Source organism: Rana temporaria, chromosome 10 (assembly GCF_905171775.1).
Source record: "Rana temporaria chromosome 10, aRanTem1.1, whole genome shotgun sequence".
In the NCBI taxonomy this organism is placed as follows: Eukaryota; Metazoa; Chordata; class Amphibia; order Anura; family Ranidae; genus Rana; species Rana temporaria.
The window spans coordinates 9,938,739-9,957,850 of NC_053498.1; the positions used below are offsets into that span (position 1 = coordinate 9,938,739).

At 44.4% G+C, this 19,112-nt stretch overlaps 1 protein-coding gene across 8 annotated transcripts; it reads right to left on the reverse strand.

Moving 5' to 3' along the window:
- Positions 1–4,342: 4,342 nt before the first annotated feature.
- On the reverse strand, positions 4,343–18,972 carry LOC120916290. Of its 8 annotated transcripts, XM_040327172.1 has the most exons (12): positions 18,802–18,971; positions 17,238–17,297; positions 15,482–15,595; positions 12,389–12,487; positions 11,685–11,771; positions 11,159–11,245; positions 10,397–10,483; positions 9,911–9,997; positions 9,380–9,466; positions 8,855–8,941; positions 6,726–6,842; positions 4,343–4,611 (listed from the first exon to the last, which is right to left on the reverse strand). In XM_040327172.1, exons 2-12 carry the CDS (start codon positions 17,256–17,258, stop codon positions 4,375–4,377), a joined length of 1,110 nt encoding a protein of 369 aa, XP_040183106.1. In that variant the 5' UTR covers positions 17,259–17,297; positions 18,802–18,971; the 3' UTR covers positions 4,343–4,374. The 8 variants fall into 8 exon arrangements, with proteins under 8 accessions (XP_040183106.1, XP_040183110.1, XP_040183109.1 ...); XM_040327176.1 differs by lacking the exon at positions 12,389–12,487 and having other exon boundaries at positions 18,802–18,972; XM_040327175.1 differs by lacking the exon at positions 11,685–11,771.
- Positions 18,973–19,112: the final 140 nt, after the last annotated feature.

Below are 19,112 nucleotides of genomic sequence, written 5' to 3' on the forward strand. Positions count from 1 at the left end.
ATCGTGGACGTCATTGCAACCAATGTTTAAATGACCGACAGTACATCCATATGTCAGTAAAGAGCTAGTTGACTTGTTACTTTTGGCTTATTTTATGTGTATCTGTCAGGAAATCTGTCACCTGTTGGTGGCGCTGTTGGTTCTGTGGGTCGCAGTACTGGTGTCCACCAGCGGGTGTGCTTCCGATCAGTCTGGAGTTGTCATGAAATGTTTCACCTGCTGGTGGCACTGTTAGATCCTTGGGCCGCAGTACCAATGTCCACCAGCAGGTGGCTCTTGGCAGTATGCAGCCAACATAATCCCCTGCGATCAGGCGTCACCTGAGGCTGATTGCAGGTGTGTGCATTTATACCCGGCAAGCATTAACACACTTGCCTTGGTATATTTTGGGACCATTGTCATTTATACAGCGATCAGTGCTATAAAAATGCACTGATTACTGTGTAAATGACACTGGCAGGGAAGGGGTTGAACACTAGGGGGCAAGGAAGGGGTTAAGTGTGTCCTAGGGAGTGATTCTAACTGTGGGGGGGCTGGGCTACAAGTGGCACAACAGTGATCACTGCTCCCGATGACAGGGAGCAGACGATCAGTGTCCTGTCACTAGGCAGAACAGGGAAATGCCTTATTTACATAGGCACCGCCCGTTCTGCCGCTCCGTGGCATGGTCGCGGTACACCGGCGGACATCGAGTCCGCGGGTCCCGCGGGCACGGTCACGGCGCGCTCGCCCGCACGGCGGGAAATTCAAAGCAATGTACGAGTACGTTGCTTTGCCCAGTCGTGCCATTCTGCCGACGTATATCAGCGTTAGCCGGTCGGCAAGTGGTTAGAGCATATTTCTACTTTTAAAGTCAAATTTGAGAAAACCCTGCTATATGTTTGTTTTGTTTTCCCGTTCACACAGCATACCCAACCATTTATTTATTTTTCGGAAATTATTTATTATTAGGAATGAGCTCAGTGTTTAGGGCATTTGGTATTGAGGAACATGACTGCTTCTTACTTTCAATGGTTGCTAAGGAAGCAGCATCTTCTAGCAGTGTCCTTACCAACCACTGACATTACCCAACCCATGAGGGAATACCCCTCCCCTGCCTACACAATAGCAATTGGGTATGTTACATAAGGCCCCGGAAAAAAAAATATCCTTCAGTCAGGGTTTAAACTTGGGCCCAGATTCTCAAAGGGCTTACGACGGCGCAATGCCATTTGCGCCATTGTAAGTCCTAATCTGGGCCGTCGTATCTATGCGACTGATTCTTAGAATCAGTTACGCATAGATATCCATTAGATCTGACAGGCGTAAGGCTCTTACGCTGTCAGATCTTAAATGCAATTTTTTTCCTGCCGCTCGGTGTCGCCTCGTCGTTTTCCCCCGTCGTCTATGCAAATTAGCTATTTACGCGAGATTCCCGAACGTACGCGCGGACGACGCAGTGCATTTACGACATTTCCGTAAGCGTAAACTTGCCCCTGCTATATGAGGGGCAAGTTTACGAAGGTCCGTCGTATGCCATGTTAAGTATGGCGTCGGGTCAGCGTCGTCTTTTTCCGTCGTTTACGTTGTTTTCCTAAGTCTCAGCGTCGTCTTTTTCCGTCGTTTTCCTAAGTCGTTCGCGAATAGGACTTTACGTCAATGACGCTCACGTCGGCGTCATTGACGTTTTCCCCGGTGAGCTGGAGCATGCGCACTGGGTTAGTTTTTTTTGCCCGGTGCATGCGCAGTTCGATCGGCGCGGGGGCGCGCTTAATTTAAATACAAGCCGCCCCTTTTGAATTACGCGGCCTTACGCCGGGCCATTTACACTATGCCGCTGCAAATTACGGAGCAAGTGCTTGGAGAATACGGCACTTGCTCCAGTAATTTGCGGCGGCGTAGTGTAAATGGCTTACGCTACGCCGCCGCGGATTCTACCAGAATCTGGCCCTTGATCTTAAATTTTTTTTAAATAACGAGGCTAATGAGGGGCCATTTTAGCCACGAGTCAAAGAGAGGAGGATTGTCTTCTGTGGGTTTTTGTGCTCTCCCCTTTGGGTTGCAGGATGGAGAATTTTGGCCCAAGAACAAGCCCAGGACCGGTGAAAGAAGTACCCAGTTTAGGGATTTCCCCAATTTGCTTGCCAGTTTGAATATCACTAGCCTTTACGAATCATTGATTTCATTAAAGCTTCTGGTTGCAATGCTTCCCACGGATGGTGCTAACGCTTCCTTTACCACAGTGGTCATTAACCCTCAGGGTTCACAAACAGGCCATGTTTTATTTATTACCTTGGGGGAGATGCAGACTAGAATACTGCAATCACTTAGCAACAAATGATATCACCTGTGATGTATTTCAGGTTATCTTGCAAATCTGGCCTGAGGACAGGAGTTGATGACCACTGCTTTACCAGAATATTGTCTACTGTACCTGAACTAACCCCTACGAATGGAGTTAAGAGGAGGTTCAGGAAGGAAGAAAGAATGTTTCTCTTTTTGCACTGCTGACCGTATCTCTGTTCTTATCGGGTTATTGGATAAAAGAAGTCACGTGAACTCTGATCATGAGACAATGTTATGGTCATATGACAAAACACCTTGATGTGATAATGAATCCTCTACCATTATCATCCTTTGAAGAGATAGCACTTATTTCAGCTACTGTGCAGGTACCTTTGGAGATCTATGTGAAGAGAATCAAATGGCGCCAGATCAGAATAGAGTAAAAACAACTAGAATTATGGCAAGACGCAAAAACATAAATTCTATTTTTTTTTTTACCCTGTGCTGTTCTGGCGCCCTATTGATTCTCTTCACATGTATATGAGGGACTCCGATACCCTTTTGAGGAGCTTCAGGTGACTGCCAATTCTTCTGATCTTCTTCAGCTTGTATATCTTGCCATCTCATCCCAGCTGCATCATCCATCCCTTCATGGACTTAATGCACTCTCATACCAGAGAGTACATCCATATGTCAGTAAAGAGCTAGTTGGTAAGAAAATCTGTGCGCCACGGTTGGACCTACTCGAGGGTAGGACCAAATCAAATCATAATTTACAATCAAAAAATGTAAATATATATACAGCTGCTCCCCAAAATCAGGTGACTGAAGCAATATGGAACATGTGAGGGAGGGGGCGCTATGTCTAACAAATAAGTAAACATATATAAACATAAATAAACATAGTGATAAATGAATAGTAGTCCATAAATGAAAACTTCCAAATAGTGCTGGTGAAAATAAAATAAAAATTATTATAAGTGGTCCAAAAATATTAGTGTATGAAAAATTGTTGAAACTCTATATGAATAACAAGTGTTCACAAAAGTCCATAGAAAATAATAGATCCTTAAAGTGAGATCTGTGCCTGAAGAAAAACAGTTGAAGCCTCCACCGATAGAATAACATTCACCCGACGTGAATAAATAGATTGGCTCCTTACCAACTTGAGTGGACCCTTTCTTAAAAAGAGGTCAAATCAGCTTTGTTACACAATAGTAACCATGGAATGAGCAGGTGAAGACTGAATAGGCAAGGACATCCCGATCAACAGTAAGACAGATGGCAGATCTCACATCCCATCCAAAATACAAAAGAAAGATCGCAATAGTATATTATCCTTTTATTTAAAAAGTAATAAAAATGACAGGACAGCCAAATGGCCTCTTACTTGGTAAAGTGCCAAAGTCCCGGCACTGAGGCTACTGCGCGTGTATCAATTGTATCGAATGTGGCAAAGAGCGGGTCCGCGTGTGTATCTGTAGGTGGCGTGCGTTCCAGCTCTCCCAACAGGACCCGGAAGTAGCGTGCGTCAGCGTAACCAGTATGCGCCTCGACGTACGTTTCGATGTGAAATCGTCATCAGGAAGCTAGTTGACTTGTTACTTTTGGCTTATTTTATGTGTATCTGTCAGGAAATCTGTCACCTCTTGGTTCTGTGGGTCGCAGTACCAATGTCCACCAGCGGGTGGCTCTTGGCAGTATGCAGCCAACATAATCCCCTGCGATCAGGTGTCACCTGAGGCTGATTTCAGGTGTGTATATTTATACCCGGCAAGCATTAACACACTTGCCTTGGTATCTTCTTTGCGCCCTGACCTGTACCTGTTACCTAGGGTTGCCACCTCATACCTTTAAAACAGAACACATATGAATTACACAGGTTCTGTGGCTGATTAAGGTGGTAATTGAACTCAAGTGGAGCCTTATCTAAATTAAATTAGCCTCAGAACCTGTGTAATTCATATGTGTTCTGTTTTAAAGGGATGAGGTGGCAACCCTACTGTTACCTGTACCTGCACAAAAAGTGCCAGAAAATACCTGGTCTTCAACTAATTATTGAACACTGAAGTAAAGGTTTGAGTGAAGTTGGCCTTTAATACAGAGTATTTACCAAAAATATTTTACAAATGGAGCTGCAAGTTCTAGAATATTTGCTGCTTTTTTGGCAAAGTAGACAAAGCCGGACGAAGATTCATCTGATTCCTGAATTATTCTTCGTAACTGCCAACTTTCAGAAGTCAGTTGGTTTCGTTGATGAATTAACTGTCTTATGTCCTCTCGATAGATCCTCCGGTCTTCTAGTAATAGGCTCCTTTGAAGGAACAGCTGGTAATTCATAAGCCCCTATTAAATAACACATAGTAAATAAAAGTTAAAGACTGGAAATTAGTTTGATACATCCTATATATATGACATGTCTGAATGGCTAATGCCGCGTACACACACTCCGAATTTCCAACAACAAATGTTCGATGGGAGCTTGTTGCCGAAAATTCCGACCGTGTGTAGGCTCCATCGGACATTTGCTTTCGGAATTTCCGACAACAAAAATTTGAGAGCTGGTTCTCAAATTTTCCGACAACAAAATCCGTTCTCGTAAATCCCGATCGTGTGTGGACAATTTCGACGCGTAAAACTAAACGGATGCTCTGAATCAAGTACGATACGGAAGCGGTCGGTATGGTAAAACAAGTGTTCGTAATGAAGATAGCGCATTCGTCACGCTGTAACGGACTGAAAAGCACGAGGCCGAAAAGTGCGAATCGTCTCTCACCGAACTTCTACTAACACGAGATTATCAGAAGGAACCCAAAGGGTGACACACATGGTATTGAACTTTTCTTTTATAGTGCCGTCGTACGTGTTGTACGTGACCGCATTCTTGGCGATTGGAATTTCCGACAACATTTGTGAGACCGTGTTTGCAAGACAAGTTTGAGCCAACAATCCATCGGAAAACAATCCACGGTTTTGTTTTTTTAACTGTGGTGGTGAAATCACGGTGGTAGACAACGGCGCAGGCTCACTGAGCGTCCCGGTTTTATGAATGGGATCATGCCGGGATTATGCCGGTCCCGCACGCCGTCCCGCCGGCATGCCACGTGCGTACAGTCCCGCGCGTATGCCTGGGAGTGACGTCATCGCCGCTCCGGCCAGTCACAGCGCCGGAGCAGCTTTACCCGGAAGGCGCTCGGAGGGGACATGGTGGCGGCGGAGGAGGGGAATAAGAAGCACTTCGGGGGCTTCGATCTCAGGTAACTCATTCATAATGAGCTAGTATGTTATGCATATTAGTTTATTATGCCTTTCTCTTGCAGGGTTTTTTTTCAGGACACCACAATTTTAAAGTGATACTAAAGCTTCAAATAAAAAAAAATAACAAACATGTCATACTTACCTCCACTGTGCAGCTCGTTTTGCACAGAGTGGCCCCAAACCTCATCTTCTGGGGTCCCTCGGCAGCTCTCTTGGCTCATCCCCGCTTCTGATAACCCCCTCTAGCAAGCGCTCTCCCAAGGGGGTTACCTTGCGGGCACGCTCCCGAGTCCTGTATTCGATTCGGCGTCCATAGCAGCCCTCTACAGAACTCGGCTCGCGTCATTGGAGTTGATTGACAGCAGCGTGAGCCAATGGCTGTGCGGCTATCAATCTTTCCACTGAAGAGCCGAGAAGCCCAGGCAATGATCGAGCACGTTCGCAACGTGGGACTTTTCGAGGGCTTAGGTAAGTAAACCGGGGGGCTGGTAATCATCAGATGTTTTTGTTCACCTTAGGATGCATTAAGGTGAAAAAACATGAACCTTTACAACCCCTTTAACACCTGCCCGGGTCCGCTCAGTAGTGGTTCTGTATGATACAGAAGACCTGGCGAAGGGGAATATTTCAGGACCCTGCAAGTCATTAAATGCAACTCTTGATCTGGTGGAAGTGACTTTGGTAGATAAAAATGCTTTGGACTCTAATGCCTTGTACACACGATCTGGCTTTTGCCCGGCCAAATCACATCGGAATTCCATCGGAGTAAAATAGAACATGTCCTATATCTAAACTCCGACGGAATTCAGCAGAATATCCGATTAAAAAACTCTGATGGGGCTACGCACGATCAGAATATCCGATGGAAAAAGTCTGTCTGACTGTATCCATCGGAAATTCCGATCGTGTGTACAAGGCATTACCTTTTCCTGTGGAGCTCCTGTTCTTGGCTTTCCCTTGGTTTCAATGATATTTACTGCTAGACTTGGGCAAACGGTACGGGCCAAGCAAAAGTTCGGCCCGAACATCGCCTGTTTGCCCCACATCGGAATTTGCAGGGCGTTCCGTGTGTGTTCGCTCCGCCGAACGCCCTGCAATGCACTCCACTCTGCACAATGCATTCTAAGCCCTGATTGGGCAAAGCTTGGTCACCTTGTTGACTAAAATAATAACATTATTATAATTGTTATTTTTATTATTACCATCATAACAATTAAAACCAGCAGAAGGATAAAGAAAATTAACTTCCAAGGATCTGCAGTAAACTTGTTGTAGGAGGTCACTACGAAACTCTTCACCCAGCGGATCAGTTTTTTAAACTAATAAGAAAAAAGACAATAAATTAGTTCAAAATACATTTTGTGAAAAACTTGCCTTAGATATTTGCGTGTATTTTGGTGGTATTTGATCACTACTGTTTGTTTTTTTTTTTTTTTTGCGATATGATAGAAAAGATGCAGAATAAAAAAAAAAGATCGAGGGGTTAAATGAGTGCCCAACAATGTGTAATGTGCGTTTTATTTTCTGCTTTTACTAACGTATCTCTTTGTTTCTTACCCCTGCTTTGCAATTCCAAATTCCAATTGGACCTGTGCCATTGATGGCAATAGGCTGCGACTTGTCATGACAAACCGCATGACAAATCGCTCCAATGTGAATGAGGGCTCATGCCACGTACACACGACCGTTTTTCTGGGCAGGAAAACTGCCAGGAGAGCAGAGGCGGCTCTTAGGCTGCATTCACACCTAGGCGTAGGCGATTTGCGTTTTTTTTTTTTACAGCGATTTGCCGCGACAAATTGCGTCATTTTTCCCTGCGATTTGCCGCGACAAAACACAGCGTTTTTCCCCGCGGTTTTGTACAGGTCATTGGCATCAATGTAAAACGCCAAGCCGCCCGATTTGCGCGTCAAAAAAGGGTCCGGGACTTGTTTGAAATTCAGGCGTTCAGCGTTCTTTCTGCGTTTTGTGTTGGAGATGTGAACCATCTCCATAGAGAATAATGTTATTTTTCCCCTCTAGCGTCTTTGAGTGTCACGCTTCAGGCGACAATGCATGAATGCAGCCTTAAAGCAGGGGTTCACCCAAAAAAAAAATTCTAACATTACATTAAGCTCCATTCCGACATTCACTGTACGCTGATCGTTTTTTTTTTTTTGCCGTACATACCGTTATATCTTTATTTTCTCCCCCGACTTCCGGGTAGTGAATCCCGCGGGAGTGGGCGTTCCTATGCGCAGGCTAATTGATTGACGTGTGACATAAGCTTCCCCCTGGCGTCACGAGATGCCGAAAGAAGTCGGCTCTATACGGCGCTATACGGCGCCTGCGCACCAACATTCGGCTTCTTTCCGCAACTCGTGACGCCAGGGGGAAGCTTATGTCACACGTCAATCAATTAGCCTGCGCATAGGAATGCCCACTCCCGCGGGATTCACTACCCGGAAGCCGGGGGAGAAAATAAAGATATAACGGTATGTACGGCAAAAAAAAAAAAAAAAGATCAGCGTACAGTCAATGTTGGAATGGAGCTTAATGTAATGTTAGAATTTTTTTTTTTGGGTGAACCACCGCTTTAATTAGGCAAATTAGGCGGTCTCCCAAGGCCTCGCACTCACAGGGGCCTGCCGGCCGCCTAACTTCCCCTATGCATTGCGGGACAGGGGACCTTAACGCTGCTGTGCTCAGGCAGCGTTAAGAGCCCTGACTCAGGAGAGGAGCCGCCAGCGTCCCTAACAACCAGTGAATATCGGTGACACCACCCCTTGTGACGTCAATGACCCAGCATGCCCTCAGTCAATGATGTCACAAGGGGGCAAGTTCACCAGGTGACATCACCGGGTGGCCCCCGCCCCCTTAGTTATTAAAGAGCAGGATCTGGGGGGCTTCCAGATTCCGATAAGGCCCCTGCCTGCAGACCCCTACAACCACCGGCCAGGGTTGTGGGGAAGAGGCTCTTGTACTTGAATTATTTTTCCCATCATGGGCGAGAGTGGGGCCCCTTGTCAAGTTTTGCCTAAGGCCTCACAAAGCCTAGAGCCGCCTCTGCGGGAGAGCTTTTGGCCGGGAATCCAAATCCACGGATTTCTTGTCGGAATTTCCGATCGTGTGTACGCGGCATTAGTGCTGACATCCACCTGGCTGTGCTGTGTGGCACAATTGTGTAAATCTCAGGTCTGGATTGGCAGAAATCGAAATAAGTTGTCCGGTAAAACTAATCCCAATAATGTATTTAAACTGTGTATTTAGCTGTTTGCCTGGGGTTTGGCTTTAGATAATAGCCCAATCTATTGTTATATATCGTACAGGTATTTTTTTCTTAACAACTTACCGGTTTAAAAAATAGGTGAAGAGCAGCAGCAAAGATTTTTATGGTCACGTCCCAACCGGTTTTCATTTTCTCTGCCCCTTTCTTTGTCTAAAATATAGGTAAATACATTTTTGGGAAATTATTTATTTTGAAGTACACAACTGGACAATACAATCTTACATTGATAAAGTCCCACCATAAGATAGTATTGGTTAAAATGAGGAGGAGAAGCCCTCTATACAGGGACTAGTCATGCAGATGTAGCAATATGGACTACCATTGCAACGAAAAGCTATTCCCTGCCCTATCTCCATAACACATGATCCCTCTAGTGCCCAGCGTTACTAGACTGACATCATATTTGTGAGCCCAACAAAAGTTATTTGGGGATTGGTAGTTCCATCAGATGGCTGTTTCCATGCATGACTACACTCCCGGACTACATATCCCAGGGATCTTTGCTAACACCAAAGAGATTGCTGGGAAGAGCTATAAAAGACGCCAGAGACGTATATATCATACGGTATTTTTTTCTTAACAACTTACCAGTTCAATAAATAGGTGAAGAGCGGTCGCAAAGATTTTTATGGTCACGTCCCAACCTGTTTTCATTTTCTCTGTCCCTTTCTTCGTCTAAAATATCGGTAAATACATTTTTGGGAAATTATTTATTTTGAAGTACACAACTGGACATACAATCTTACATTTACAAAGTCCCACCATAAGACAGTATTAGTTACAATGAGGAGGAGAAGCCATCTATACAGGTACTAGTCATGCAGTTGTAGCAATATGGACTACCATTACAACGAAAAGCTATTCCCTTCCCTATCTCCATAACACATCATCCCTCTAGTGCCCAGCGTTACTAGACTGACATCATATTTCTGAGCCCAATCAAAGGGATTTTGGGATTGGTAGTTCCATCAGATGGCTGTTCCCTTGCATGACTATACTCCTGGACTACATATCCCAGGGATCTTTGCTACCACCAAAGAGATTGCTGGGGAGAGCCAAAAAAAGAAGCCAGAGACGTACCGGTATATATCATACGGGTATTTTTTCTTAACAACTTACCAGTCCAATAAATAGGTTAAGAGCGGCCACAAAGATTTTTATGGTCACGTCCCAACCGGTTTTCATTTTCTCTGCCCCTTTCTTTGTCTAAAATATCGGTAAATACATTTTTGGGAAATTATTTATTTTGAAGTACACAACTGGACAATACAATCTTACATTTACAAAGTCCCACCATAAGACAGTATTAGTTACAATGAGGAGGAGAAGCCCTCTATACAGATAATAGTCATGCAGATGTAGCAATATGGACTACCATTGCAACGAAAAGCTATTCCCTGCCCTATCTCCATAACAGATCATCCCTCTAGTGCTCAGGGATTTTGGAATTGGTAGTTCCATCAGATGGCTGTTCCCTTGCATGACTATACTCCCGGACTACATATCCCAGGGATCTTTGCTACCACCAAAGAGATTGCTGGGGAGAGCTATAAAAGACACCAGAGACGTATATATCATACAGGTATTTTTTTCTTAACAACTTACCAGATTAATAAATAGGTGAAGAGCAACAGCAAAGATTTTTATGGTCACGTCCCAACTTGTTTTCGTTTTCTCTGCCCCTTTTTTTGTCTAAAATATAGGTAAATACTTTTTGGGAAAATTATTTATTTTGAAGTACACAACTGGACATACAATCTTACATTTACAAAGTCTCACCATAAGATACTATTACAGTAGGTGCCTCCGATTTTGAATATCCAGCGCGATGGAATCGCGCTTGAAATCACCGCTGGAGGCTGTGCTTCTTGCTGCCCCCGCGAGATGCCGCGCATCCATATGAATCCATTCGGGGAGGTGAGCGGGAGGAGCAACATATCTCAGCGCTGACTCCTGCGACGGGGATCGCGGGTGGTCAATCTCGCCGCTAGCAGAGGCGAGATTGACACAAAATCGGCGGCACCTACTGTACATGTAGTTACGATGAGAAGCCCTCTATACAGGGACTAGTCATGCAGATGTAGCAATATGGACTCCCATTGCAACGAAAAGCTATTCCCTGCCCTATCTCCATAAAACATTATCCCTCTAGTGCCCAGTGTTACTAGATTGACATCATAATTGTGAGCCCAATCAAAGGGATTTGGGGATTGGTAGTTCCATCAGATGGCTGTTTCCTTGCACGACTATACTCCCGGACTACATATCCCAGGGATCTTTGCTACCACCAAAGAGATTGCTGGGAAGAGCTATAAAAGACGCCAGAGACGTATATATCATACAGGTATTTTTTTTTTAACCACTTACCAGTTCAATAAATAGGCGAAGAGCGGCCGCAAAGATTTTTATGGTCACGTCCCAACCTGTTTTCATTTTCTCTGCCCCTTTCTTTGTCTAAAATATAGGTAAATAAATTTTTGGGAAACTATTTATTTTGAAGGATACAACTGGACAATACAATCTTACATTTACAAAGTCCCACCATAAGACAGTATTAGTTCCAATGAGGAGGAGAAGCCCTCTATACAGGGACTAGTCATGCAGATGTAGCAAGATGGACTCCCATTGCAACGAAAAGCTATTCCCTGCCCTATCTCCATAACACATCATCCCTCTAGTGCCCAGCGTTACTAGACTGACATCATATTTCTGAGCCCAATCAAAGGGATTTTGGGATTGGTAGTTCCATCAGATGGCTGTTCCCTTGCATGACTATACTCCCGGACTACATATCCCAGGGATCTTTGCTACCACCAAAGAGATTGCTGGGGAGAGCTATAAAAGACACCAGAGACGTATATATCATACAGGTATTTTTTTCTTAACAACTTACCAGTTCAATAAATAGGTGAAGAGCAACAGCAAAGATTTTTATGGTCAAGTCCCAACCTGTTTTCATTTTCTCTGCCCCTTTCTTTGTCTAAAATATAGGTAAATAAATTTTTGGGAAATTTTTTATTTTGAAGTACACAACTGGACAATACAATCTTACATTTACAAAGTCCCACCATAAGACATCATATTTATGAGCCCAATAAAAGGGATTTGGGGATTGGTAGTTCCATCAGATGGCTGTTCCCTTGCAGGACTATACTCCCGGACTACATATCCCAGGGATCTTTGCTACCAGCAAAGAGATTGCTGGGGAGAGCCAAAAAAGACGCCAGAGACCCCAGCGTGGATTCTTTTGAAGAATCTCTACGTGCCTGGGGAGTGAAGTCGCGGTCTACCACACCGTCTACAGGTTCCTGCCTTACAGAGAAGGGGTCCAACATTGCCTACTGTTCATCGGACATCTGACATCTAACATGGATGGTATGAGGGCCCTTTTAGTAGCAATGACAGAATGTCCCCGTTGCAGATCTGATGGTCTTCACCGGCAGTCGGAGCTCATTAATTGTATCCAATAAGGTGTAGTAACACCGACGCTCTCGCAGGCGCGCACGCCTTTATTCATATTTATCCTTTTCTCAGACATTTATTACATTGGTGCTTAAATACCCCTTTGGGGGATCCTCGTCAAGTCACACAACGTACCAATTTAAGAAACATCTGAAAGCCCCACTGACAGCGGTCACCCAAATACATTTTGGTCTTGTACCAGAAGGCTATAAATGTCTTGGTTCTTTTGTGTTCCTAATTTGAAAGAGATGTTGTTGAAGAAAAATAATATTAAAACACATAAATATTCAATTTAATTTCAAATGGAAATATTTATATCTGCCAATGTACTGTCTACTGCTGCAATTTCATATTGTTTTTATTTATTTTTTTATTTTATTTTTTGTTTGAAATAATACATAAATATTAAAAAACATTTCTTTCATATTTAGGGGCAGATCCACGTACATCGGCGTAATTTTGCGTCGGGCGTAGCGTATCTAAGATACACTGGGGTAGATTCAGATAGATCACGACGGTATGTCGGTACCGCTGTGAATTGTCCCTGCCTCAAGTTTTCATCAACTTCACACGGAAAACCTAAAGCGCCACCTGCTGGCTGAGAGAGAATATAAACGATGGGGTTGCTTTTTCTAAAACTGGAGAGTGCAAAATCTGGTGAAGCTCTGCATGGTAGCCAATCAGCTTCCAGGTTTTATTGTCAAAGCTTAACCACTTGCTTACTGGGCACTTAAACCCCCCCCCCCCTCCTGAAAATTACTCAGAACCCCCAAACATTATATATATATATGGGCCAGATCCACGTACATCCGCGCCGGCGTAGCGCATCTCATTTACGCTACGCCGCCGCAACTTAGAGAGGCAAGTGCTGTGTTCTCAAAGCACTTGCGTCCGAAGTTACGGCGGCGTAGCGTAAATGTGTCGGCGTAAGCGCGCGTAATTAAAATTGTGAAGAGGTGGACGTGTTTTATGCTAATAACTCGTGACCCGACGTGATTGACGTTTTGAACGAACGGCGCATGCGCCGTCCGTGGAGTATCCCAGTGCGCATGCGCGAAATCACGTTGTAAATAGTCAATGCTTTCGACGCAAACGTAACTTACGCAAAGCCCTATTCGCAAACGATTTACGCAAACGACGAAAATTCTACGCTGTCCCGACGTCTATACTTAACATTGCGTACGCCTCATAGAGGCAGGGGTAACGTTACGCCGGAAAAAGCCTTACGTAAAAAAACGACGTAAAAAAATGCGCCGGGCGGACTTACGTTTGAGGATCGGCGTAGCTAGCTAATTTGCATATTCTACGCGTAAATCTACGGAAGCGCCACCTATCGGCCAGCGTAAATATGCAACTAAGATACGACGGCGTAAGAGACTTACGTCAGTCGAATCTAAGCAAAAATACGGCATATCTTGCTTTCTGGATACAGAAAAAAGATACGCCGGTGCATCCTAGAAGTTACGCGGCGTATCAATAGATCGCCGCCGGTGTCCCGCGATCGGTCACTGGAGCTGAAGAACAGGGAGAGGTGAGTGTAAACAAACCTTCCCCGTTCATTCCCTGATAAAGGGAAAGACGATCGCTGACGTCACATGTCCAGCCCCCCCCCTACAGTTAGAAACACATATGAGGTCACACGTAACCCCTACAGCGCCCCCTAGTGGTTAACTTCTAAACTGCAATTGTCATTTTCACAGTAAACAATGCATTTTTATAGCACTTTTCTCCGTGAAAATGACAATGGTCCCAAAAATGTCGCGAAATTGTCCAATGTGTCCACCATAAAGTCACGAAAAAAATCGCTGATCGCCGTCATTAGTAGTAAAAAAAAATTATTAATAAAAATGCAATAAAACGATCCCCTATTTTGTAAACGCTATAAAGTTTTCGCAAACCAATCGATAAATGCTTATTGTGATTTTTTTTTTACCAAAAATAGGTAGAAGAATACGTATCGGCCTAAACTGAGGAAAAAAAACGTTTTTTTATATATTTTTTGGGGGATATTTATTATAGCAAAAAGTAAAAAAATATTGGCCCAGATTCAAAGAGCAATTGCGCCTGAGTAACCATAGTTACGCAGCGCAATTGCTTACTTGCCCCGGCGTAACGACTTCTCCTGATTCAGAGAGCTTGTTACGCCGACTGCAGCCTAAGATATGCGTGGCATAAGGCTCTTATGCCCTCATATCTTAGGCTGAATTCTTACGCAGGCCGCTAGGTGGCGTTCCCGTTGTGGTCAGCGTATAGTATGCAAATTGCATACTAACGCCGATTCACTACCCTACGCGAGCCCTGCGTACGCAGTTTACGTCGTTTGCGTACGTCGGTTTTTTGCGTAAGGCTGCCCCTTCTATAGCAGGGGCAGCCAATGCTAAAGTATACCCGTCGTTCTCGCGTCGCGAAATTTGAAATTTACGTCGTTTGCGTAACTGAATCGTGAATGGCGCTGGACGCCATTCACGTTCACTTTGAAGCAAATGACGTCCTTGCGACGTCATTTACCGCAATGCACGTCGGGAAAGTTTCCCGACGGAGCATGCGCACTATGCTCGGCGCGGGAACGCGCCTAATTTAAATGATTCCCGCCCCCTACGGGATCATTTAAATTGCGCGCGCTTACGCCGGGCATTTTGCCGGAGCACCCACGCAATTTACGGAGCTACTGCTCCGTGAATCGAGGGTATCGCAGAAAACTTGCGGGGCGCAGGTCAAAAACGGTGCCCTGCGCCTACGTAAAAAATACGCAAATGTTACTGAATCTACCCCACTGCATTTTTTTCAAAATTGTCACTCTATTTTTGTTTATAGCGCAAAAAATAAATACCGCAGAGGTGATCAAATACCACCAAAAGAAAGCTCTATTTGTGGGGAAAAAAGGACGCCAATTTTGTTAGGGAGCCGCGTCGCACGACCGCGCAATTGTCAGTTAAGTCGACGCAGTGCCGAATCGCAAAAAGGGGCAAGGTCCTTAACCTGCATAATGGTTCGGGTCTTAAGTGGTTAATAAATAAAAAAAAAAACGAACCAGTAAAGTTAGCCCAAATTTTTTTTGTATAATGTGAAAGATTTTACGCCGCGAGAATCGCGATCTTTATTCTAAGCAAAAAAAATCGCGATTCTCATTTGGGCCAGAATCGTGCAGCTCTACTATGTATATTATATTATATTTATATTTCTATTATAGACAGAACACATACATTTTTATTATTTTAACAAACTTACCAGCTCATAAAATAGAAGAAGAGCGCAAAAAAAGAATACATGTTGCCAGTGACGATGCAAGAAGTATGTGGTGCGGTACACAAGTATTTTTACTTTCTCAGTTCCACTTCTTGTCTGAAAAACAAGTAAACACTTTCTTGAGGGTATTTTCACTTTTCCATGCAAGTAATGGGTATCATTTTATATACACAGTGGGGTAGATTCAGTAAGATTTGCGCAGTTTTTACGTAGGCGCAGGGCACCGTTTTTGCCCTGCGCCCCCGCAAATTATCTGCGCTACCCTCGATTCACGGAGCAGTAGCTCCGTAAATTGAATGGGCGCTCCGGCAAAATGCCCGGCTTAAGCGCGCCCAATTTAAATGATCCCGTAGGGGGCGTGAATCATTTAAATTAGGCGCGTTCCCGCGCCGAGCGTAGTGCACACGCTCTGTCGGGAAACTTTCCCGACGTGCATTGCGGTAAATGACGTTGCAAGGACGTCATTTGCTTCAAAGTGAACGTGAATGGCGTCCAGCGCCATTCACGATTCACTTACGCAAACGACGTCAAATTTAAACTTTGCGACACGGGAACGACGGGTATACGTAACATTGGCTGCCCCTGCTATTAGCAGAAGCAGCCTTACGCGAAACCCGACGTACGCAAACTAAGTAAACTGCGTACGCAGGGCTTGCGTAGGGTTGTGAATCGGCGTTAGTATGCAATTTGCATACTATACGCTGACCACAACGGGAACGCCACCTAGTGGCCAACGTAAGAATGCAGCCTACGATATGACTGCATAAGGAGCATAAGCCGCCGCTGGGTGGAGTTCGCGTCGTATTCCAGCGTTGGGTACGCAAATTAGCAGTTACGGCGATCCACAACGGTTTTTCGTGTTCGGTACGTCGTCGCTAGTCTAGTTTCCCGTCGCAATTTTAGTCGTTGTTTGACCTGCCCTAACTTTACACAGCCCATGTATGTGCTGTTTAAAGTATGGCCGTCGTTCCCGCGTCGAAATTTAAAATTTAATGTCGTTTGCGTAACACGTCCGGGAATACGGAAGTACGCTACGCGCATCGCCGTTCGAAAAAATGACGTCACTTCGCGCAAAGCACGGCGGGAATTTTTAAAACGGAGCATGCGCAGTAGGTCCGGCGCGGGAGCGCGCCTAATTTAAATGGCACACGCCCCTTTGAATTACGCGGGCTTACGCCGGAGGCCGCCGGCGTAAGTTTTCACTCAAGTGCTTGGTGAATCAGGCACTTGCGATGAAAACTTGCGGCGGTGTAACGTATCTACGATACGTTACGCCGCCGCAGTTTTTTGGGAATCTGGCCCTATACATTTTGCGCAAACGAATCGATAAACGCTTATTGCGGTTTTTTTTTTACCAAAAATATGTAGAAGAATACGTATCGGCCTAAACTGAGGAAAAACATTTTTTTATATATTTTTGGGGGATATTTATTATAGCAAAAAGGAAAAAATATTTTTTTTTTTTTTTAAATTGTCGCTCTATATTTGTTTATAGCGCAAAAAATAAAAACCGCAGAGGTGATCAAATACCACCATAAGAAAGCTCTATTTGTGGGGAAAAAAGGACGCCAATTCTGTTTGGGAGCCACGTCGCACGACCGCGCAATTGTCAGTTAAAGCGATGCAGTGCCGAATCGCAAAAACCCGGCCGGGTCCTTTACCTGCATTTTGGTCCGGGTCTTAAGTGGTTAAATAAATCAAAGTTTTAAAAAGTTATAACATAATGGTAAATACTTACAAAGACATATTCCATATTCATTGCTGAACAGAGTATAGAATGTCACTAGGGACAGATCACCTGAAAGAGATAAAAAGAGATTCAAAAGGTATTTTACGCCGGCCATACACGGGGCGAATTTTGAACAAATTTTCTTTTCAAAATCAGAAAGTTTTTTTTTTGTTTTGTTTTTTTTGTGATCCGATGGCGCCACCATTGATTTTCGAAATTCGGGCGACCGTGCCGATAATAAAAATAATTTTCGTGGCCGTGAATCATCTTTTCTCTCCGGGAATTTTCTTTTCTCTCCGGGAATTTTCTTTTCTCTCCGGGAATTTTCTTTTCTCTCCGGGAATTTCTTGCACAAATGCGCATTTTTCGTTCTATTACATTTCTCGCACGATTTTCCCATCATTGATTAGAAAATCATTCGTTTTTCCAAAAAAACGGTAGCGGCGTTTAAAAACGGTAGCGGCGTTTTGCGTCTGAAACGCGAAAACTTTTGCGTCTGAACCCATTTTTTTGCTTCTGGAAAAACGAGGTTAAACACAACTGCCTAAAAACGGCAATAAACGGGACTGTGTGCATGGACACATAGGGGCAGATTCACAGAGAACGGCGTATCTCTGTGCGGGCGTAACGTATCTCATTTACGTTACGCCGCCGCAAGTTTTTCAGGCAAGTGCTTTATTCACAAAGCACTTGCCTGTAAAGTTGCGGCCGCGTAGCGTAAATCCCCCCAGCGGAATTCAAATTCGGCGGGTAGGGGGCGTGTTTCATTTAAATGAAGCGCGTCCCCGCGCCGAACGAACTGAGCATGCGCCGTCCCTAAAATATCCCAGTGTGCATTGCTCCAAATGACGTCGCACGGACGTCATTGGTTTCGTCGTGAACATAAATGGCGTCCAGCCCCATTCACGGACAACTTACGCAAACGACGTCAATTTTTTAATTTTCGACGCGGGAACGACGGCCATACTTAACATTGGCTGCGCCTCATAGACCCAGGGGCAACTTTGCGCCGGGAAAAGCCTAACGTAAACGTCGTAACTTTACTGCGTCGGCCGCGCGTACGTTCGGGAATCTAGCTAATTTGCATACTCGACGGGGAAATCGACGGAAGCGCCACCTAGCGGGCAAAAAAAAATTGCATTTAAGATCCGACGGCGTGAGAGACTTACGCCTGTCGGATCTAATGAATATCTATGCGTAACTGATTCTAAGAATCAGTCGCATAGATACGACGGCGCTAGGCAGAGATACGACGGCGTATCTGGAGATGCGCCGTCGTATCTCTTTTGAGAATCTGGGCCATAGGATAACATTGAATGTGTTCGGGGGCAGTTGAAAAAGCTGTCCAAATGCCTCCGAACACGCGTTTACCAGCGTTTACCAGCGTTTACAAGCGTTTACAAGTGTCTCGTGTGCATGGGGCCTAACAGCAGCCCTGTTAGCAGGGATTCCTTGAACCTGGAAAGACTTATCCACCTTAAAAAGGTTGACATAAGGGCTGCTTTTTCCTCACTGAGATATTTAATTGATTAATGTAAAATAACATAAAATTAAAGAATATTTTTTTTCTTACCTTTAATGTGTCTTTTTTTCCTCCTTCCCACTAGAAAATATAACCGGACAGACTCTAGTGAGGAATAATAAACCTCTGTCTCCTCCGGATCGGATCATAGAAATGAAACCGGCTGATTCTATTTTTAACAAAGTCTTCCCTTCTCCGGCATCTTTCAGTTTCATTTCTCGCCAAACACTTGTAATGAAGCTCCGCCTCCTCTGTGCTCCTTTTGTTGGTAGTTTGGATAAAGAAACACCATTGCAGACAATGCAAAACCCGCAAGAAAAGAAAGTGATGCCTTGCAGCATAAACATTGTATTAAAAAAAAA